At 54.6% G+C, this 21,764-nt stretch overlaps 2 protein-coding genes across 9 annotated transcripts in view; both read left to right on the top strand.

Annotated features, from left to right (window-relative positions):
• The first annotated feature begins 1,147 nt into the window (after positions 1–1,147).
• LOC144941686 (kinesin light chain 1-like) lies at positions 1,148–17,872 on the top strand. Of its 7 annotated transcripts, none has more exons than XM_078868064.1 (14): positions 1,148–1,369; positions 9,859–10,160; positions 10,469–10,699; positions 11,213–11,288; positions 11,383–11,605; positions 12,614–12,701; positions 13,160–13,261; positions 13,756–13,929; positions 14,043–14,142; positions 14,435–14,484; positions 15,189–15,247; positions 15,710–15,818; positions 16,442–16,579; positions 16,888–17,872. In XM_078868064.1, the coding sequence occupies exons 2-14, from the start codon at positions 9,873–9,875 to the stop codon at positions 16,891–16,893; spliced, it is 1,644 nt and encodes a 547-aa protein (XP_078724190.1). In that variant the 5' UTR covers positions 1,148–1,369; positions 9,859–9,872; the 3' UTR covers positions 16,894–17,872. The 7 variants fall into 7 exon arrangements, with proteins under 7 accessions (XP_078724190.1, XP_078724188.1, XP_078724186.1 ...); XM_078868062.1 differs by having other exon boundaries at positions 9,854–10,160; XM_078868060.1 differs by lacking the exon at positions 1,148–1,369 and adding an exon at positions 4,226–4,328 and having other exon boundaries at positions 9,854–10,160; positions 16,463–16,579.
• A 3,727-nt stretch (positions 17,873–21,599) lies between these two features.
• The window catches only part of UBR2 (ubiquitin protein ligase E3 component n-recognin 2), a 36,130-nt gene continuing 35,965 nt past the window's right edge, over positions 21,600–21,764 (top strand). For both annotated transcript variants that reach the window (XM_078868050.1, XM_078868049.1), the window contains exon 1: positions 21,600–21,729. In XM_078868050.1, coding sequence (XP_078724176.1) covers positions 21,619–21,729 — 111 coding nt within the window. In that variant the 5' untranslated portion in view covers positions 21,600–21,618. The remainder of the gene's footprint in view (positions 21,730–21,764) is intronic.

Raw genomic sequence — 21,764 nt, 5'->3', positions numbered from 1 at the left:
CTGTCTCACTGCTGTTCATGATGGTGGGGGGGGAGAAGGTGGAGAAAAGTGTTGCTGCTGACCCATTGGAGACCTGAAGTCAGATTAATGATTGGAGGCCCAACTTTCAATTCATAAGCTCCTCGTGAGCTGACGGTAAATCGTTATCGGCTATGATCAATCCACTGCTGGATGAAGGCATCCCCACTCCGTTGTTACCACCCACAATCCTGCGTTACAACAATCCTTCCTGCATTTGCACACCCTCTCGAATGTGTTCCATTCTTCAGCTGCCACTCCGTTATTATTTTTGGCCATTGCCCATTGTCCCTTCCAGCTGTGACGTGTCTTGCCAAAACCTTACTTTTTAAACAGTTTGGGTGATGTCTCTAACCTGTGTACGTTCTCTAATCCACACGCTCGTCTCATCGTTCCAAGTGTGCATATCTCCACGCTTCTCTGCGCACCTTTCATTTGTATTTTTCATGAATGGCCTTGACGTTTCTGATCCATACGTCACAGCAGGGAGTGTGTGGGCTGATTAAATACCTCTAGACGCACATGGCTGTGTTTTCATAACCAAGTTCAGCTTTCCAAAAGCAATCGCACCTCTTGTGCACCTGTCCTGTGATTTCAGACGCGTTCAACAGCTGCCCTGGGGACTCGGTATTTGCACGCGCGCTCTGCAGTTTCCCAGTTGTCTCCGACATACGTCTCCAAATGTTGAGTGAACGTATTGCGCGTGACCTGTTTTGCTCCGTTATTCCTAGCCCAAATGTACAGCCTTCTCTTTGAAGTGCGTGTAACGTTTCCTGCCGTTCGTTCCCATACCGATAGAAATTAAGCAAGACGAAAAAATACATCTCTTCAGACACGATAGAGATTAGGGGATTCGTGAGTGTATTTATGATAATTGTTTTTTCATTAGATAATGCAGGTGATACCTCTGGGGCATCCGATCCAATAGGAGTCATTAGCTTTTGCTAAGCTTGCTTAGGCCGAGCGCCACCATAGATGGCGGAACGCCTTGGCCAACTGATGAGAATTACAGAGCGTACGAGGAGGTGGACGTGAGATCAGGGGGGGGTACATGGGACATGGGCCCCGGTGCCCTCGATCTGGCACCACGAGCTCCACGAGGCGAACCGTGACCCCGACGCGGGGCACGCTGGGATGACGTCACGCTGTAGCCGAGCGGCCGAGCCGGGAGCGCACGGAGCTCTGCGCGTTTCCATCGCTACCCCCGTTACCCGAGCAACCCCGTTACCCTAGCAACCCCGTTACCGCGTTAACCACCACCGTGACACCACTCGATACCCTCGGCATTGCGCGTGGCGTCTCGCGGGCGCGCGAAGTGAGTCCAGAGCGGCCACAAATCCTGCAGCCGCGGGTAGGTGTCGTGCGGTGGGGGGGGGGGAGATGATGGTGATGATGGTGTTGATGATGACGGTAGTGATGGTTGTGATGATGGGTCGTGGTGGTTAGAGTGACGGTAATGATGTTGCTAGTGATGTTCGTGATGGTGATTGGTGGTGGTGATGGTGATGTCGATGCTGATGGTATTGATGATGTTTGGTAGGAATGGTGGTGGTATTATTGCAGATCGTATTGATGATGACGGTAGTGATGGTTGTGATGATGGGTAGTGGTGGTTAGAGTGAATGTAATGATGTTGCTTGTGATGTTCGTGGTGATGTTCGTGATGGTGATTGTTGGTAGTGATGGTGGTGATGTTGATGCTGATGGTATTGATGATGGTTGGTAGTAATGGTGGTGGTGGTATTATTGCAGATCGTATTGATGATGATGATGATGATGGTAGTGATGATGGGTCGTGGTGGTTAGAGTGAATGTAATGATGTTGCTAGTGATGTTCGTGATGTTAGTAGTGATGATGTTCGTGATGGTGATTGTTGGTCGTGATGGTGGTGGTGATGTTAGCGATGGTTGTTGATAATGAGCAGTGACGATGGTGATGGGAATTATGATGTTGGCAGTGATGATGTGGTGATGGTGATGATGTGGCAGTGATGATGTGGTGGTGATGGTGATGATGGTTTGCCCGTTAATGCGCCAACGAGCACCGCAATGAGATCCGCTCACCTGCCCAATCACACAAAGCGCGTGCGGTGATGGCGATGATGATCGTGGTAATGATGTTGGTAGTTTATGGTGATGATAGTAAATGTGGTGGTGATTATTATATCCATTATGTAGTCGTACTAGTAATATATAATTTCACCCGTAGATTAAATGTTGGTGGTGGTGGCGGTGGTGGCGATGGTGGTAAGTTGGTGATGGTCGTGATTCGATTGAGCCGACAGGGCCCCTCTGCTGTGTCGCGGTGGTGGCCGTGCCCTGGCCCTCGTCATGAATGTTTCTTGTCTCTGTAATGTTGAGTGAGACAAGAAGGAGCGGCGTGGTGATGAGCATGGATGTTGATGGGCCTGGGATAGCAATATTTGGATTTTTTTCTGGTGATGGGTGTTGGCTGACAACATTGAGTAGTGGCTCATAATGGTGAGTAACGGCAGGTGATAGAACGATGGTTGTGTTGGCTCGTGATGATGTCCTGGTGATATTGAGTGATGTCAGGTAATATTGGTTGGCGAGGAGTTTACATTTTTTTACCTACGTGACCGAAAAAAACAAAGAGTATGAATCCTTGCAGTCACGAAAACTTCAAATCTAGAGTTGATGTTGATCAGTTGGTGATGTTGGTAATATCTGCTGATAAGCTGGTGGTAATGAGTGATGATTAGTGATGCTCGTGGGTGATGAATTGGCGATGGCCTGACGATGGTTGGTGGCACCTACCGAGTTTTGTGCCGAGCAGATTCGGAGCTGCTTGGTGTGAGGTTCTGGGTGTCTTATTACACAGGGTTATTACACAGCCACGGCAAGTTAAGGGCCAAGGTGACTTCCTGCTGTTCAAATGATCGTGGAGGCATCGAAACTCATCTCCTGTTTACAGCCCTACATAACCAGTGATGGAAATTCCACATTCCTATGTCGGGGCCCAGTCTATGCATAGGACAACCACTGTTGTCTCTCCCCAAAAAATGGTCGTTATTTTATCGACCCCGTCGGGATAAAGGTTTGCCTCAACCAGCCTCAACCAAGATTTGAACTCGCAGCCTTCCGATTGCGAGGCGGTCACTCTTCCGATGAGCCTTGGAAAGAGATGCAGGGATTGATCCTGGACACTGACGTCCATGGCGCGAGGGGAATGGCTCTGTTGAATTGGTGGCCTGGAAATTGAGTAACATGTCGCTGTGTATCTGTGAGTGCCGTGCCACCGTTGCCACCCCAGCTCTGTCCGCGCCGCTGAACTGAGTAGTGATTTCATGATTTTTCATCTCCTATAAGAGCTCGGATTTCTGGGAGAAAGACGCGGCGAGCAGTGACACAAACGCACGGGAGACTGACACACGGGGTGGTTAGTGGCACAGGGATACGGGGTTAAACAAAGATAGATAGACGCAAGGACAGTGAGACCAAGGGTAGTGATACAGGGATAACAGGGACAGTGACACAGGGATACGGGCAGATACATAGGGATAGCCACACACGTAGTGACACATGGACATGGGGTAGTGGCACAGGGACACGTAGATACAGGGATATACATGGCAGTGACACAAATGGTAGTGACACGGATACACACAAGCATCGTGATACAGGGACACGCGTAGACACAGGGATAGACTCAAGGACAGTGACACACGTGGTAGTGAAACAGGAACAGTGGCACATGGGCACACACACGGACAGTGGCACAGGGGTTGTTGGGTGTCCCCAGCAGCTGCAGCGCTGTGTGAGCTCCTGGGCGGGAAATGCGGAGTGGTCGTAAGGCAGACAGCACCGTGCCCCCCGCGGGAGGGGGCTTGGGGGAGGGGGCTTTGGGGGGAGGCTGGGGGGGGGGGCTTGGGGGGTAGGGCCGGGGAGGGGGATGGGGGAGAGGGATGGGGGGAGATGAGAGAGGGATGGGGGGAGGGGGGAGAGGGATGGGGGAGGGGGGGAGATGGGAGAGGGATGGGGGGAGGGGGGAAAGAGGGATGGGGGGAGAGGGATGGGGGGAGAGGGATGGGGGGAGGGGGATGGGGGGAGGGGGATGGGGGGAGGGGGGGGAGAGGGATGGGGGAGGGGGGAAAGGGATGGGGGAGGGGGGGGAGATGGGAGAGGGATGGGGGGGGGAGAGGGATGGGGGGGGGGTCTCGTGGAGGCTGCAGCCCGAGAGCGGAGAGCGCTGCGATGACGTCACCGCGGCAGCGTTTCCCCCTTGCGCAAGGCGGGTGCAGGTGTCCTGCTGCGCGGCTGCAGCGGTGTGCGTCGGGGAGCTTGTGGGGGTAGGTGCTGTGTGTCGAGGTGTGTGTGTGACTTTGTATTGGTGTGTGGATGAGTGTGGGTGCGTATTAGGGTGTGTGGTTGTGGCTATAGGGTGCGGTGGGGGTGGAGGTTTTGAGTTGTTGTGCACAGCGGTGGAGGTTGTGCACGGCACGTGGTGCTGTGCGTGCGTTGTGGCCGCGTCTCAGGTTTAAATGGTCGCGTGTTGCGGCTGTCGTGGTGTGTGTGAAGCGTGGGGGGGGGGGGTGTCGTGCTACGAACCCGGCAATCCGAGCATCAGTGACGGTTCATCTGAACCTGTTCTGGGCCTCCCCTAGATCAACTCGGCCTCAAATGAGTGCCTGGTTTGGTGTGTAAAACATAATCACTGGGGAGAAAAAGGCGGCCGGGCGTGGTGTTGGCCACCCATCCCCTCGCGTGTCTTAGGTGCTTGCGAACAGCACTTGCCTTAAGAATCTGTTCAGGCTATAATGGGGGGGTCTTTGTCTCCGTGTGCGAGGTGCATGTGGGGGGGGGTAGCTCGCCCCTTGTGTTATCTCGCGGCTGCGTGGGGGGGGGGTCCTGCATGAGAGCCCCCCCCTAACCCCCACCCCCCACCATCACCCCCCACCATCACCCCCCACTCCCCATCACCCCCCACTCTCCATCCCCCCCCACTCCCCATCCCCCCACTCCCCATCACCCCCCACTCCCCATCCCTCGCTTCCCGTTCCCCGTGACGCCACCCGCGCCGCATGCGCATCAGCTCCGGCGCCCGGGCGAGACGGCAGCAGCAGCGACAGCATCAGCGGTAGCAGCATCACCCCCCAGCCTCACCCCCAGCCTCACCAGAATCACCCCCCAGCCTCACCAGAATCACCTCCCAGCCTCACCAGAATCACCCCCAACCTCACCAGAATCACCCCCCAGCCTCACCAGAATCACCCCCCAGCCTCACCAGAATCACCTCCCAGCCTCACCAGAATCACCCCCCAGCCTCACCAGAATCACCCCCCAGCCTCACCCCCAACCTCACCAGAATCACCCCCCAGCCTCACCAGAATCACCCCCCAGCCTCACCAGAATCACCCCCCAGCCTCACCCCCAGCCTCACCAGAATCACCTCCCAGCCTCACCAGAATCACCCCCCAGCCTCACCAGATTCACCCTCCAGCCTCACCAGATTCACCCTCCAGCCTCACCAGAATCACCCCCCAGCCTCACCAGATTCACCCTCCAGCCTCACCAGATTCACCCTCCAGCCTCACCAGAATCACCCCCCAGCCTCACCAGAATCACCCCCCAGCCTCACCAGAATCACCCCCAGCCTCACCAGAATCACCCCCCAGCCTCACCCCCAGCCTCACCAGAATCACCGCTATCACCGCTATCAGCAGCTGCCTTACCAGCGCTCCGAGCTCTGCGCTTACGGGGTCCAGGGGTAACGTCACCGGTGTAACGGGACACGAGAAAACGGAGTAACGTGGCCGTGTTTGGATGGATCCGCGGGCTCGGCTCTAGAGGAGCGGCGATTCCTGTGCAGAGGTGGGGGCCGCCTTTGTCTCTCCTCCTCCCTCCTCCGCGCTGCGTGGATCTCGAGTCGGGGACGGGAGGAGGAGGCCGCGGCCTCTGCAGTAGAGAGCGCAGGGGCGGGCAGCGCCGCATCGGTGTGGGCAGTTCGGAGTGTGTAGGGGTGGTGTGTGTGTCCAGGGCGTGTGGGGTGTGTGGGCAGTGTGTGTCCAGTGGGTCTGGGGTGTGGGCAGTGGGTGTGGTGTATGTGTCGTGTGTGTGTGTCCAGGGCGTGTGGTGTGTGTGGGCAGTGTGTGTCGTGTGTGTGTCCAGTGGGTGTGCGGTGTGTGTCGTGTGGGTCCAGTGCGTGTAGTGTATGTGTCGTGTGTATGTCCAGGGTGTGTGTGGTTTGTGTGGGCAGTGTGTGTGTGTCCAGGGTGTGTGGTGTGTGTGGGCAGTGTGTGTGTGTCCAGTGGGTGTAGTGTGTGTGGGCAGTGTGTGTGTGTGTCCAGTGGGTGTAGTGTGTGTGTCGTGCACTGTGTGTGGGCGGTGTGTTGTGCTGTGTGTGTGTAGTGTGTGTGGGCGGTGTGTTGTGCTATGTGTGTAGTGTGTGTGTAGTGTGTGTGGGAGGTGTGTTGTGTACTGTGTGTGTAGTGTGTGTGTGTAGTGTGTGTGTGTAGTGTGTGTGTGTAGTGTGTGTGTAGTGTGTGTGTGTAGTGTGTGTGTAAGGTGTGTAGGCGGTGTGTGTAGTGTGTGTAGGCGGAGTGTTGTGCTATGTGTGTAGTGTGTGTAGTGTGTGTTGTGCTGTGTGTGTAGTGTGTGTGGGCGGGGTGTTGGTGCATTGTACGTAGTGATCAGTGTGTGTGTGTATTGTGTGTAGTGTGTGTGTAGTGTGTGTGCATTGTGTGTAATGTGGGGAGCGGTTAGCGCGTTGCGCTACAAACCCGGCAACCCGGGTTCAATTCCCGCTCACGGCCACCACCAGTGATGATTATTTGAACCGGTCGCGGGCCTCCCCTAGGTCGACTCGGCCTCAATCGAGTACCTGGTGCGGTGTGTAAACATCGTCGCTTGGGAGACAAAGGCGGGAGGGTTTGGTGCTGGCCACCCACCCCCTCGTGTGCCATTTCGGCCTTCATAGGTGCTCGCTAACAGCACTAGCCCTAACAATCTGTTCAGGCTATACGGGGGGATTTGTGTGTGCAATGTGTATGTGTTTATTATTACTGTACAGTATTATATAATGTGTGCTTATGGTATGTGCACTGTGTGTGCACGTCCATTATCCATTCATTGTGTACATTGCGTAGTGTGTGCTTTATGTAGTGTTTTGTGTGCACGTGTGTGTGTGTTACGTATGTGTACTGTGTGTGTGTGTGCAATTGAGTACATATCGTGTGTGAACAATGTTTGTGTTGTATGTGTATTGTGTGATGTGTGCACGTTGTGAATACAGCGTGCGTGTTGTGTGTGATGTGTCCACGTTGTGAATACAGCGTGCGTGTTGTGTGTATTGTGTGATGTGTCCACGTTGTGAATACAGCGTGCGTGTTGTGTGTATTGTGTGATGTGTGCACGTTGTGAATACAGCATGCGTGTTGTGTGTATTGTGTGATGTGTGCACGTTGTGAATACAGCGTGCGTGTTGTGTGTATTGTGTGATGTGTGCACGTTGTGAATACAGCGTGCGTGTTGTGTGTATTGTGTGATGTGTGCACGTTGTGAATACAGCGTGCGTGTTGTGTGTGATGTGTCCACGTTGTGAATACAGCGTGCGTGTTGTGTGTATTGTGTGATGTGTTCACGGGATGTAACTGATTAATGTGATTGGTGGCATCCACAACGCAGGGGTCCCACGGACTGATCATCTGTGGTGTGCGATGGCTCTGGGGGGTGGGATGCAGAGATGTGCTGTGCAGGGAGAGGTGGGGTGCAGGGAGCTGTGGGGTCCAGGAGGACACTAGGTGCAGGAGGTGGAGTCCAGGGAAGTGGGGTGCAGGAGGTGGGGTGCAGGAGGCGGGGTGCAGGAGCTGGGGTGCAGGAGGTGGGGTGCAGGAGGAAACTCTGTGCAGGAGGTGGAGTCCAGGGAGCTGGGGTGCTGGGAGCTGGGGTGCAGGAGGTGGGGTTCAGGAGGTGGGGTGCAGGAGGCGGGGTGCAGGAGCTGGGGTGCAGGAAGAAACTCGGTGCAGGAGGTGGGGTGCAGGAGGTGGGTTCAGGAGGAAACTCGGTGCAGGAGGTGGAGTCCAGGGAAGTGTGGAGCCCCGAGGGAGGCAGGGTGGTGCTGGGAGGTGGGGTGCAAGAGGAGGAGGCAGGGTGCAGGGAGGAGGCTGTGGCTCGGCTGGAGGTTTCATCAGCATAAGCAGCGTCGTGACGCTTGGGAGAGACGCGCGCCTCCGAGCCGTGTGTGTTCGAGTTCGAGTTGGGGTCAGGGCTGTGAGTGGGAGTTCCATTCGGGTTAGAGTGAGTGGTAGCGGGGGCTAGGGGTCATAGAGGTAGATTACAAATACTGTCCAGTAGAACCAGCGTTAGAGTTAGTGTTGTAGGCTGTCGGGGTTTGTGGTCGGGTTAGAGGGAAATTTATGGCTAGGGATAGAATAAGCAGAGGTGGGACAAAGTCATTGTTATGCAAGTCCAAGTCGAGTCGCAAGTCATCAAATTCATGACTCGAGTCTGACTCGAGTCCAAGTCACATGACTCGAGTCCACATCTCATAGGTGGGACAAAGTCATTGTTATGCAAGTCCAAGTCGAGTCGCAAGTCATCAAATTCATGACTCGAGTCTGACTCGAGTCCAAGTCACATGACTCGAGTCCACACCTCTGAGAATAAGAGATCGAGTCATGGTTAGATATACAGCTGAATAATGTTGGCGTTAGGTATACAGTAATTGGGATTATCGTACGGGTTAGGATTAGGCTAGAGTTATGGTTAGAGATAGGGTTAGAGTTCGAATCAGTGTTAGTGTTCTGCTTGTGGCTCTGAGCGTCTTTCGCTAAAAAGAGCCGAGTGATGTCATGACCTTGGGGGGGGATGGGGGAGCAAGGGGGTGGGGGCGGGGGATCGATGCTCGACGCGAGGAAGCGCCGATGGGGCTGGGAGAGCGGGGACAGCGCCCGGGAAGGGCGTCGGCTGCGGTCGATACTTGTGATGATGATGGCTACTGATGGTAGTGCTGATGGTGGTGGTGATTGTGTTGGCGTGGGTGCTGGTGAATGTGGTGGTGATGTGGGGAGCGGTAGTGTAGCGGTTAGCGCACGCCGCGCTACGAACCCGGCGGCCCGAGTTCGATTCCCGCTGTCGTCTGGCACCAGTGACGATTATATTATCTTAACCGGTCCTGGGATTTCCCTCGGTTGACTAAAATGAGTACCTAGTGCGGTGTGTAAACATTGCCACTCGGGAGACAAAGGTGGCCAGGTGTGGTTCTGGCCACCAACCTCCTCCGTGTGCCGTGCCGGCCTTTATAGGTGCTCGCTCACAGCACTTGCCCCAAAAAGTCTGTTATGGCTATACGGGGGATATTTGTCTTTGCTGGTTATTATTATTATTCCACTAATTTTCCCAGGAAAGTCTCGCTGAGTCTCAAGACTCATTTTCAGGAAGGTCCTGTTCAGTTTTCGCAGGAGGGGCTGATGTTTTTGGTATTTGTAATGCCAGTTGAGTAATTTGCAGGTTAATTTTCAGCACTGAGATATTTTGTCCAATAACAGTTAAATTGTGGTTTTGTTTTAGCTATGGGAAGAAACCAGAGAACCCAGAAAAAAACTCAATTAGAAAAGGGGGAGCACATACAAACTCCACTCACTCAAAATCACACACACACCCGCGCGTGCACATACACATACACACACACACGCACTCACACACTCATTCAGACACTCACTGTAGCGCTCACCCACATACACACTCTGCAGAACAGGGGGGTGATATATTTCAAACCCAGGCCATTCTTGTTGTGAGGCTCAAGTGTTGCCACCGTGCCACACTGCTGCCCTTGATGTTACGGTAACGGTGGTGCCCTCGGTGCCGTGCGGTGCAGTGCAGCTGACGCCGAGGCCATGTCGACCGTGGTGTTGGTGCGCGAGGAGCGGCCCAGCCGCCTGTCGCAAGAGGAGATCCTGTCGGGCACGCGCACCGTCATGCAGGGGCTGGAGGCGCTGCGCGGGGAGCACACGCTGCTGCTGCACACGCTGCTGGAGGCGCTGGCACGTCCGCACCACGCCGCCACGGTGCGTGGGCACAACCGCGATGAGGACGGAGATGAGGATGATGACGTCGTCACCGAGAAGACGCAGCTCGTCAAAAAGAGCCTCGACATGATCGACCTGGGGCTTGGGGAAGCGCAGGTGAGGGCTTGCGGGACAAGCGGCCGAGCGATTGGACGAGCGAGTGAGTGAATGGGCTGTGGAGGGAGCGGGCAGGTGAATGAGATAATCTGCGAGTGGTCGGACGGGAGTGCAAGTTGACGAGTGGGCTTTTTGGGCTGGTGGACTGTGGGGTGAGCAGGTAGGCGTAAGTTTGGGTGAGTGGGTGAGTAGTCAGGGGAACTAAAAGACAGTTGGATTGGCCGGCAGGGCAGGCAAGCCTGACTCGGGCCGACGCCAGCTCGTGTTTCCAGTCTGCGCTCTCGAGCCTCTCCCGCTGCCCACCCCAGGTGATGATGGCGCTGACAAACCACCTGAACTCGATGGAGTCGGAGAAGCAGAAGCTGCGAGCACAGGTGCGGCGCCTGTGCCAGGAGAACCAGTGGCTGCGCGACGAGCTGGCCGGCACGCAGCAGAAGCTGCAGCGCAGCGAGCAGGCCGTGGCGCAGCTCGAGGAGGAGAAGAAGCACCTGGAGTTCATGAGCCAGATGCGCAAATACGACGATGACCTCTCTCCCTCGGTGAGCCTCACCGCACCGTCCCTGCAACACCGCTGTGGCTACATTACCCCCCACCCACATCGTTACAGCCGCACTGGACACACCATTGCGGCCACATTGTTTTTCGGCCACACCGCTCGCTGCTGCTACACTATCCTGGCCAAACCACACGGGCTACGTCACACCGGTATTTGTGGATGTACGTGTGTCTGGGTTTGTCCGAGTATATGTGTATACAGGAGTGGTAGTGTAGCGATTGGTGTGCTGTGCTACCAACCAGGCAACCCGAGTTCGATTCCCACTCACCACCAACTTTAGGTGATCAATATCTAAAGTGGTCGTGGGCTTCTCCTAGGTCGACTTAGCCTCAAATGGGTACCTGGTGCAATGTGTAAACATCAGCAGTGAGGCAGCAAATGTGGCGTGCGTGGTGCTAGCCACACACCCATTCGTGTGCCGTGCCTGCTAACAGCATTTGTCCCAAGAGTCTGTTTAAGCTCTCGGGGGATCTTGGCCTTTGTGTGTGCATTGCAGGACGACAAGGATTCCGTGTGCTCACGGGGAACTCTGGACGAGCTCTTCCGTGGGGAGGAGTCCCTCAGCGACCAAGGTGAGCTCACAAACTCGCCTCACTCGCATGCACGCGCATGCACGTATGCATGCGCGTGTGTGTGAAATGCATGCCTGTGTGCGTGGCCCCGCAGTGCACGTGAGCAGTGCGGCATCGGTGGGCGCGCTCCAGGCTGGTTACGAGATCCCGGCGCGGCTCAAGACACTCCACAACCTGGTGATCCAGTATGCATCGCAGGGCCGCTACGAGGTGGCCGTGCCGCTGTGCAAGCAGGCGCTCGAGGACCTGGAGAAGACGAGCGGCCACGACCACCCGGATGTGGCCACCATGCTCAACATCCTGGCTCTCGTCTACCGGTGAAGCACGACTCGTAACACCAACGCACGCACGCACACGCCTCGTAACACGCACACACACACAACGTGCTGTTGGTATACAGTGGTACCTCGGTATACGTCGTTAATTCGTTCCAGAAGGTAGGACTTGTACTGAAAATGACGAATACCAAACAAATTTTTCCCATAAGAAATAAAGGGAAAGGAAATAATCTGTTCCAGAGTATAAGAAATTATATTTTATATGGCATATTATACATTAATAGGATTATTCTTTGGTTCTTTTCGGTTAAGTCACGTCTAAAAATAAAATAATAAATTAAAATAACATATTACGACGTTTCGATTGCAACACAAGCAATCATCATCAGGTATAAAAGAAATAGCAACAAAAAATCTAACTAGAAAACTATAGACAGACAAACTATAGGATTGTATAAAATAATTTAGACACTACTTATTACTAAAATGCATACATACATTTTAAAAAATGCATAAATAAATTAAAATAAATTGAAATAAAAATAAAATGTAACATCACTTTACCTTGCTGAGAGGAGTTGATAGCCTACGAAGATGGTGGTGAGGAAGGGGAGGAGGAGGAGATGTTATTTTTTGGAAGGAGAGTCCCCTTCCATTAGAACTTCAGGAAGCTGAAATTCTGGGTTTTTTTTATCTTTTATGCCTTTTTTTTTATTTGGACCTGGTTGAGGCTCACCAGGTTTGAGTTTTACTAAAAACCTGCCCATTGAAGTTTGTTTTTGCCTTTTTCAAAGAATGTTCCTGAAGTGTGACATTGTCTGGTCATTCCACACAATACTGTTACGCCTTGTTAGAGCCGTAACTGTGTTGTGTACGCGGGTATTGTACGCGGTGACTCATCCCGACCCATACAAGTTTTAGCAAGCGCGTCGTATCCCAAGCCAAGACATTTTTTTCTCGTTAAAACACGACGTATACCAAATTCGACGTATGCCAAAGCAGTCGTATACCGAGGTATGACTGTATTTTGCCCATGTCGCCGCCCAGGGATCAGAACATGTACAAGGAGGCTGCCAAGATGCTGAACGACGCCCTCGCCATCCGGGAAAAAACCCTTGGAAAAGATCACCCAGCCGTGAGTACCGTAGTCCACCACCACCACAACCAAACAAAGACAAAGATCCCCCATGTCGCCTTACCAGATTTTTGGAGCAAATGTTGTTAGCAGGCACCTATGAAGGACGGTACGCGAGGGGGTGGGTGGCCAGGACCACACCTGGCCGCCATTGTCTCCCTAGTGGCGATGTTTATACACTGCACCAGGTACTCATTTTGAGGCTGAGTGGACCTAGGGGAGGCCCAGGACCAGTTCAGATAATCGTCACTGGTGTTGGCCGTGAGCGAGAATCGAACTCAGGTCACCGGGTTCATGGCGCAGCATGCTAACCGCTGCACTACCGCTCCCATACACAGACTCCATCTTACACGCACACGATCACATACGCACACACACCATCACACACACGCACACACCATCACACACCCAGTCCTCACCATACGCGCTCACGTACTGTGGGCCACGTCTCCCTGCAGGTGGCGGCCACCCTCAACAACCTGGCCGTGCTCTATGGCAAGCGCGGCAAGTACAAGGAGGCTGAGCCGCTCTGCAAGAAGGCCCTGGAGATCCGCGAGAAGGTGGGTGCACGCGTGTGGAATAAGAGTGTGCGTGCGTTTGTGCGAGTGTGTGCATGCGTGAGTCTGCATGTGTACGTGTGCGAATGCTTGTGCGTTAGTGTGTGCGCGTGTGTGGGGAGCAGTGGCGTAGTGATAAGCAAGTTGGGCTGTGAACCTGATGACCCGAGATTGATTTTCACTCACGGCCAACATCAGTGCTGGATATCCAAACCAGTCCAGCACACGTCCCGTCAGTCATCCCAGCCTCAACACGAGTGTCTGCTGCGGTGTGTAAAAGTCAGGGAGACGCAGGAGGCCCGGCGTGTCAGTCATCCCAGCCTCAACACGAGTGTCTGCTGTGGTGTGTAAAAGTCAGGGAGACGCAGACGGCCCGGCGCAGCGCTGGCCACACCCACCCCTCGTAGGTGCACCGTGCCGGCCTTCGTTGAAATTCGACAGCAGTTGCTCCAACAGTTTGCATGGGCTACATGGGGGACCTTTGTCTTTGTGTGTAGGCGCTAGGCAAGGACCACCCGGACGTGGCAAAGCAGCTGAACAACCTGGCGCTGCTCTGCCAGAATCAGAGCAAGTATGGAGAGGTGGAGCACTACTACCAGCGCGCACTCGACATCTATGAGGGGCGGCTGGGCCCCGACGACCCCAATGTGGCCAAGACCAAGAACAACCTGGTGCGTGCGGGTACACGTGTGTGTGTGTGCGCTCGTGTGAGTACACGTGTGTGTGCGCTTGTGTGAGTACACGCGCGTGTGTGTGAGTACATGTAAATGTGTGTGCGCTGCAGGCATCCTGCTTCCTGAAGCAGGGCAAGTACAAGGCAGCGGAGGCGCTGTACAAGGAGATCCTCACTCGGGCTCACGAGCGCGAGTTCGGCGCCATTAACGGTAAGAAGCCACGCCACGCTCGGTGAGGCTCGGAGTAGAGCTCGGGGCGAGGCTTTGGGTGAAGGCGAGGGTCAATCTGCATGGGTAGAGCTCAGTGGGAATGCCGGAGTGGGTGTAGCTGGGCGGTGGAAGCATTGTTTGGTTACGGGTTAGGGTTCGATTAGCGTGAAGGTTGGGTTAGGGTTGGGTGTCGTGCTGGTTGTGTGTGAGAAGTGAGAACGGCGGGTGTTGTGGTGTGCTCACTCTGGGCGCCGTGCTTGTGTTGGGTGGCGCTGCTCTGTGGCTCCTGCAGGAGAAAACAAACCCATCTGGATGCACGCGGAGGAGCGCGAGGAGACAAAGGTGCGCAGCCAGACGTGGCACAACACACACACACAGTGGCATAACACACACACAGCGGCACAATACACGCACATGATCGCTGTGACGCATGGCACCGTGGATCGTGTGCGCGTGTCTGTGTGGGGAACGGTGGCGTAGCGGCTTGTGCACTGCACGACAAACCTGCCAATCCGAGTTCGATTTCTGCTCATGGCCAACACCAGTAATGGTTATCTGAATTGGTCCTGGGCCTCCTCTAGGTCAACTGGGCCTCAAAGAAATACAGTAAAACCTTGGATTGCGAGTAACTTGGTCTGCAAGTGTTTTGCAAGACGAGCAAAAATTTTAAATAAATATTAATTTGATAAACGAGCGAGGTCTTGCAATACGAGTAATACGTATACGCTTTGTCTGCCGAGCGTCACGTGACCACAACTGATATACGAGTGCTTTGATATACGAGTGCTTTGGATTACAAACACGTTTCCGGAACGAATTATGCTCGCAATCCAAGGTTTTGCTGTACCTGGTACGGTGTGTAAACATCCCCACTAGGGAGGAAATGGCGGCCAGGCGTAGTACTGTCCACCCACAACACTCGTTTGCCGTATCGGCCGTCATAGATTCTCGCTAACAGCACTTGCCCCAAAAGCCTGTTAAGGCTATATGGGGGATCTTTGACTTTGTCTTTGTGTGTGTGTGTGGCTGACGGTGCCGTGCGCCAGGGCAAGGGCTGGAATGCTGTGAAGGAAAACGGGTGGTACCGCACCTGCAGCATCAACAGGTGCATCCCACGCAACAGCCCTGGGCTCATCCGCATTACAATAGGCTCGTTCGGAACGAGTGCAATCGAAGTGCGGTCACCTTCACTTCAGCTGACAGGACTGCACTTGATTAAGTTATAATTGACCCCAGGTCTGTTACACATTCCAACCTCAATTCCCTCACCTCAGCCTTTCACCTGTACTTGGTGGCAAGATGGCATAGTGATACCACTGGTGCCTCGCAGCAAGAATCGCCTGGGTTCGATTTCTGTTGACGACCAATAACAGTGGCGAATATCTTAACCAGTCCCGGGCCCTCCCCTAGGTCATCTCAGCCTTTAATGTTAGAGTACCTGTTGCGGTGTGGCCTCCCACCCCCTTGCATCCCATGCCAGCCTTGCGAGCAGCACTTGCTCCTTTATTCTGTTCAGGCTGTACGGGGGATCGTTGACTTTATACCTGTGGTGTGTGCGTGCGTACAGCCCAACTCTGGCCACAACTTTGAAGAACCTGGGAGCTCTCTACCGGCGGCAGGGGAAACTGGAGGCGGCCGAGACGCTCGAGGAGTTTGCCTCTCACTCGCGCAAACAGGTGAGCCCCCGGAACTCCCCGGAGATTGAACGGCTCGGGCAAGGGGTCGGGCAAGCGGTGGAGAGAGGGTTCTAGAGAGGGGGTCGGGTAAGGGGACGAGAAAAAGGTTGGAAAAGAGGTCGAAAACGAGGTCAAGAGAGGAGTCACTCCCCCGCCTTTGGTTTCTGGCCGCCTCGTCATCTGTGAGTGCAATTGACATTGGGCTGTGAATTTATTTGAGGCGTAAGCGTGTGGGTGTGTGTGTGTGATCTTGTGTGTGAATGGATGTATACTGTTCACGCGCGCACGTGTTTGTGGTGGGGATGTGTGTGAATGTGTACCTGTTGTCACGCACCCGTGCGCATGTGTGCACGTGTGTGCACGTGCTTGTTCGCTGCGATTGCTGCTTCCGCCGCTGCTGCTGCCGCCGCTGCTTCTGCCGATGCTGCTGCTGTGGATGCTGCTGGTGCTGTTGCGGCTGCCGCCGCTGCTGCTGCCGCCGCTGCTTCTGCCGATGCTGTTGCTGCGGATGCTGCTGGTGCTGCTGCTGCCGCCGCTGCTGCTGCCGCCGCTGCTGCCGCTGCTGCTGCTGCCGATGCTGCTGCTGCGGATGCTGCTGGTGCTGCTGCGGCTGCTGCACACAGGTGCTGGACTTTGTGCACCAGACCCGCGTGGCCGACATCCTCAACGAGCGCATGGTGAAGGCCGAGAAGCGGCAAAGCCGCGACGGGGCCCCTCCCCCTCCCTCCGATGTCATGAAGTACGAGAGCAGCTCCGAGGAGGTACGCCACGCGGGGCGGGAGGGGGCACTGGTCACGTGAGCTGAGGGAGAGGACACGGGTCATGCAGGGAGGGTACCTTTGGCATGGTGGATGGGGGACGGACAGGGACTCCGCAGGTGTTATGTGGGATCATGGATCTTGTTGGAGCACAGGTGCCATGCGAATGGAGGAGGGATGCACAGGTCATGTTGAGGGGTGGGGTCACATAGGTGGAGAGAGGGGTCATGTGGGCTGCTGCGATGGTGTTGGTGGAGTCACATTCTCTGTCTCTCCCCTCTCTTGTCTCCCTCTTCCCTCTCCCTTCCCAGGACTGAACCGTGGGGACACGCCGAGCTGACCGCCTTGTCGCAAAGGAACTTAGGATTCCTATAATTACTGTATAATGATAATTTGCTATAATGAATCAATGTTGTTTGTCTTATTTATGAAACACGTATGTATTGTCCAAAATGTGATGCACACGCACGCACACACGCGGTATCTACTTGGTGAATGTCGCTGTGACTGCCCGCGTCGCTGCTGTTTTGGTAGAGCTAGTGCTAGCGCTGTAGAGGTGGTGGTGAGTACTGAGTACCTGTGAGTACCTGTGTACCCGAGCTTGAGCTGTGATGCTGTCGCTGTGGGGTGGGTGACCGAGGCCCCGGGCTCCCATCCACGACCCTGGGGCGGCACATGAGGAGTGCCCGCTGCCCTATCCCCTTTTTTGCCCTTTGGCAATGACTGTGCCCACTGCCCCTATCCACTGCCTCGTGTGCCATGCTCCCAGTCCACTTTTGCCCCATTTTCCCCATCCACCGCCCTTTGTTATATTCTTCATATTGGCTGTCGTGCCGTGTATCCGTTGACCCTTGCCCTGTCTCCCCTGCCCACTTGCCCGAGACGTGGGCTGCCGCACTGTCCCCGATCCCCTCCCCCCAAAGCGGTGATCACATGGCTGGGACCCACATCCCCCTTCCCAGTTCCCCGGTTTCCGAGCCAGCCTCCCATCCTTTCGTCTGCCCGAGCCAAGACCCCCCTCCCAACAACCCCCCTTCGCCATGCGGGCCAGTGCAGCCTCCGCCGGCCATCATGAAACGGCCCCTGCTGTACCGGCTCGATGCCATCGTGACACGCAGAAGTGAGACTTGGGCCGCCCTCTGGCCCGAACTTAACCCTTTAGCCAATCTCCCAGACTGAGCCCCTGTGCCTCCCTGTGGAAGCCCTACGCCTGTATCGGGTCCCGTGGCCACGGACCGCTCCGTGCGTGCCGCATGGGGGCCGCGCGCTCTCCGCGTGAATAAAGAACCGAGCTGAGATTGCGTCCTGCGTACACTGAGTTGCGTGAGCAGAGGTCATGGGGGAGTCGTGGGGTCATGGCGGAATTGTGGGGTCACGTGGCACTTGGGGTCATGAGGGTCGTGGGTTCACGAGGGACGAGGGGTCATTTGGGACGTGAGAACCTCCAAATAAAATTACAGCAAAAACAACCACATTACAGAACTATAAAAACAGGCCGCTCAGATGTTGAGAAAATGTTTCCAATTTGTACTTCGAGGTGTGAATAGAATGAGTGGAAGTGGAACCTTGGACTCATTCTTCCAGTTTTAAACCTAAATGCAGAATTCTTCACTGCTGCCTTGTACCTCTGGGAGCCTCTATATGCAGGGGCTTTACACTGGAGACCCCCATAGCTTGTGAACATGTACTGAGAAGTTCCCGGGACGCACTCAGAGACGGAGGTAGGGTTAAGGGCTTCCGCCAAAGGTCTATTAACGTTTGGGAGTACACCAGTGTGTAACAACTTCCCAGGGGTTAGGGGTCCCGAGCTAGGTCCCACTGGGTCCCAACACAGCCGGCTTGCCCTGTGTCGTCTCCTCTGCGCCGGCCGTGGGATCAGCCAACACGGCCGACCTAGGAGCACAGCCACGTCCAGCCCTGGCGCTGTGCTATCTCCACTGTCCCTACCCTCTTGACCCTGGCTCCCCGTTTCACCCTCTCTCGACCCTTGACTCCAGCTACGACCCCGCTTACGTCACGGGGTCCCCCCTTTATACTCGAGGAGCTGTGTCGTCATGTACGCCGTCCAGAGCGCGTGACGCCATCGCACCGGACGGCGCACATGACGCCACGACCCTCTTCTACTCTACACATGTACTGATGAGTCCGTGGCTGCAGATGTCTGTTTCGCTGCTGCCTCGGACGGCCACATTTATTAACTTGTAGTTGGTGGCCTAAACCAGTGATTCGGAACCTTTTTTGGCTACTGTAGCTCCAAATCAAGTTTTAGCTCTTGTTGAATTTTGTTTCAACCGAGTCAACCCTTGCCTGACCCAACATGGTTCTGAGAAATTAATGTATGAATAATGAACATCAATATTTGAACCAATTGCCCATTTTGTGAGGTGTCTTCGTAACTGCAAGCAAATAAAAAAATCCAATGGACGCGTTACATGTTATTGTTTATGATCGATGAGTTTAGAAAGGTCTTTCATATCGTTCTCGGTTACCATATGGATTGTAGATATTTAATATTGGCAGATTCATACATGATTATTCACGAATGACTCGTGTATAATATATTTTCACATTTATAAATCACCTCATGTACCCCCTGGGACATTGCCACGTATCCCCAGGGGTCCGCGTACCTCCGGTTGAGAACCACTGGCCTAAATGATTCAGATTAGTTCTTGAACTGGTGGTCTGGACAAGGCTGAGAGCATTACACATGCGACGTGGCAGTCGTATGACGTGCAGGCGGGGCATATTCATGGGGGGGGGTGGGATCCACCGCATTTCTGGGAGGCTCAACGGTGAGCCATGGTGAAGCTGGTGGCCCATCCCCCCGTTGTTTAGCTCCGCCCACTAATCACATAGCCACGCCCACTCCGCCGCTAGCCCCGTGACATCACTCGACGTTTCTGGCGTATGACGTTAACTGGCGTGAAAATCTCAGCATTGCCGTTTGGGAAAATATGTTGTCACGCGGTCACACAATTTTTTTAAGGTATTAGCAGGAAATCCTAGGTGTTGCCCGGGTACTTGCGGATATCTTTTGTGAACGCATACCTGTGAACCCATCCGGTTTACTCGTAAGTTGAGTTTTCAGGTCCATACGGTGGACAGCTATTTCAATACGGGCAATATTTTGTCTATGTGTTTGTGTTCCTCGCCTGTGATGGGACGTTGTAAGATGAACATTGCGATTTATAAGGGCATAGGGTGACCAATAAGATCTGAATTAATATGTAATAAGTCAGGCACTGATAAGGGGTTGACTGGTATGTGAATGTAGAGTGGCTAAATCATTGTATCCAGGAGGGAGTCAATGGCGTTACAGCAAATGTTAAGATTTTTCTGTGCCATGGGGCCTGTAATAAGTGTAATATAACGTGCCACAATAGGGTACGAAATTATATAGCGAAGCTTTTTACTGGTAGGAACCTCCTGGTTACACCAGCCCACAGGGGATTATTGTGTCCGTCGTGCAGAGAGGGGCTGGGTGGGGAGGGAGGGGCTGGGTGGGAGGGAGGGGCTGGGTGGAGAGGGTGGGGCCGGGTGGGGAGGGGCTGGGTGGGTAGGGGCTGGGTGGGGAGGGTGGGGCTGGCTGAATGGGGAGGGGCTGGGTGGGGAGGGGCTGGTCACCCCGTGGTGCCCTTATAAAACTCAACGTTTAACCTACTCACGCCGGCTTGTGCCCGCCCTCACAGTCGGGCATATTTGCGGAATACACCACGCCGCTGTTGACCCTGGCCATTGACCGAGCAACCCAACGTTCCTACCAGCTCCCTCCGTCCCTCCGCAGGAATGTGTTCAGCGTGAACGTAAAGACGACGGGCGTGCTCACGAGGGCTTTACCGTGAATTGGAATCGCCACAACGGGGTGTTTTGGATGATGCAATCAACGGCAAATGTTCGATTAACTTGATGAGGAGGAGGAGGTCATTATCATACCTGTCAACCCATACGGTTTACCCCGTATTCTTGTACAGGGAGATTGAGTTTCCAGGTCCATATGACGCACAGCTGTTTCAATACGGACAATACAAAAATGTGTTGTCTATTTGTTTTGTGTTTCTCCCTTGTGATGGTACTTTGTAGTATGAACGTTGAGATTTGTAAGGGCACGGGGTCATCAACACGGTCTGGATTGATCTGTAATAAGGTAGGGTACTGATCAGGGGTTGACAGGTTTGCATTATGTTACTGTTAGATGTGCCGGGCCAGGTTCACGTGCTGGGTTGGTGATTGTGACGTCACCTGGAGCGTGTGTGTGGGGGGGGGGGGGCGTTGGGGGGGGCTCCGGCAGCCCCCCCATGTGGCTCAGGTTTTCCGCGGGGTTCTAAAAGGTAACATCTGCCTAGTTTGTGGATTTGTATTCGGAACACAGAGACTTTCATTTCTATATATAGTAATTGAAGATATATAAAATAAACATAAGATTCTAGATTTGAAGTTTTCGTGACTGCAAGGATCCATACTCTTTGGTTCTTTCGGTAAAGTCACGTAGGTAGAAAATAAAAAAATAAAAAAAAATAAAAAACATAAGATAGCACAGGGTGACGTAATCCATGTAATTGCATCACTGACGTCACCGCGAGCGTTTTGTCACCGTGCGAGTGACGTCGCCACGGCCGGCCGATCAACCACGAGTGACGCCATCACAACAGTTGTCGCCAGCAACGTGACATCATCGCGAGGCAACGTCAATGCGTGGGCGTCACACACGACGACGACGCTACGGCTTCATCGCGAGAACGACATCGTCGTCGTGACAATGACGTCACAACTTCCTGTCGGTCGCGCTTCACGTGGTCCCCACGTGCTCGCGGGACGTCATCCCGTGGCTCGCCTGACGTCTTCTCGTGCGTCGCGTGACGTCGCCGCGTGCTCGCGTGACGTCACCGCGTGCCGTCATCCCGTGCCTCGCGTGACGTCGCCGCGTGCCTCGCGTGACGTCGCCCCGTGCCTCGCGTGACGTCGCCGCGTGCCTCGCGTGACGTCACCACGTGCTCGCGTGACGTCGTCCCGTGTTGTGATCTCGCGGCTCCCCCAGGAAGATGGCGGCGCGTAGCGGCGAGGCCGAGGAGGCGGCGGCGGCGTCGTCGGCGGCCGAGAGCGCCGAGGAGGCGCGCGGGCTCGGCCCGGTCTCTGCACGGGACCTGGCCCAGGTGACGACGCCTTATCCCGCGACCTTGGGGGGGTG

The sequence above is a fragment of the Lampetra fluviatilis genome, chromosome 25, assembly GCF_964198595.1.
Source record: "Lampetra fluviatilis chromosome 25, kcLamFluv1.1, whole genome shotgun sequence".
NCBI lineage: Eukaryota > Metazoa > Chordata > Hyperoartia > Petromyzontiformes > Petromyzontidae > Lampetra > Lampetra fluviatilis.
Note: the sequence above shows the minus strand (reverse complement) of the source record. Positions and strands in the feature narration are given on the sequence as shown.

Excerpts from the sequence above, each read along its gene's own strand:
- LOC144941686 (XM_078868059.1), top strand. The coding sequence starts at position 4,234 with ATGACGTCACCGCGGCAGCGTTTCCCCCTTGCGCAAGGCGGGTGCAGG. Across the intron at positions 12,702-13,159 it reads TTGGAAAAGATCACCCAGCC|GTGGCGGCCACCCTCAACAA; the intron begins GTGAGTACCGTA and ends GTCTCCCTGCAG. Across the intron at positions 13,930-14,042 it reads CCAAGACCAAGAACAACCTG|GCATCCTGCTTCCTGAAGCA; the intron begins GTGCGTGCGGGT and ends TGTGCGCTGCAG.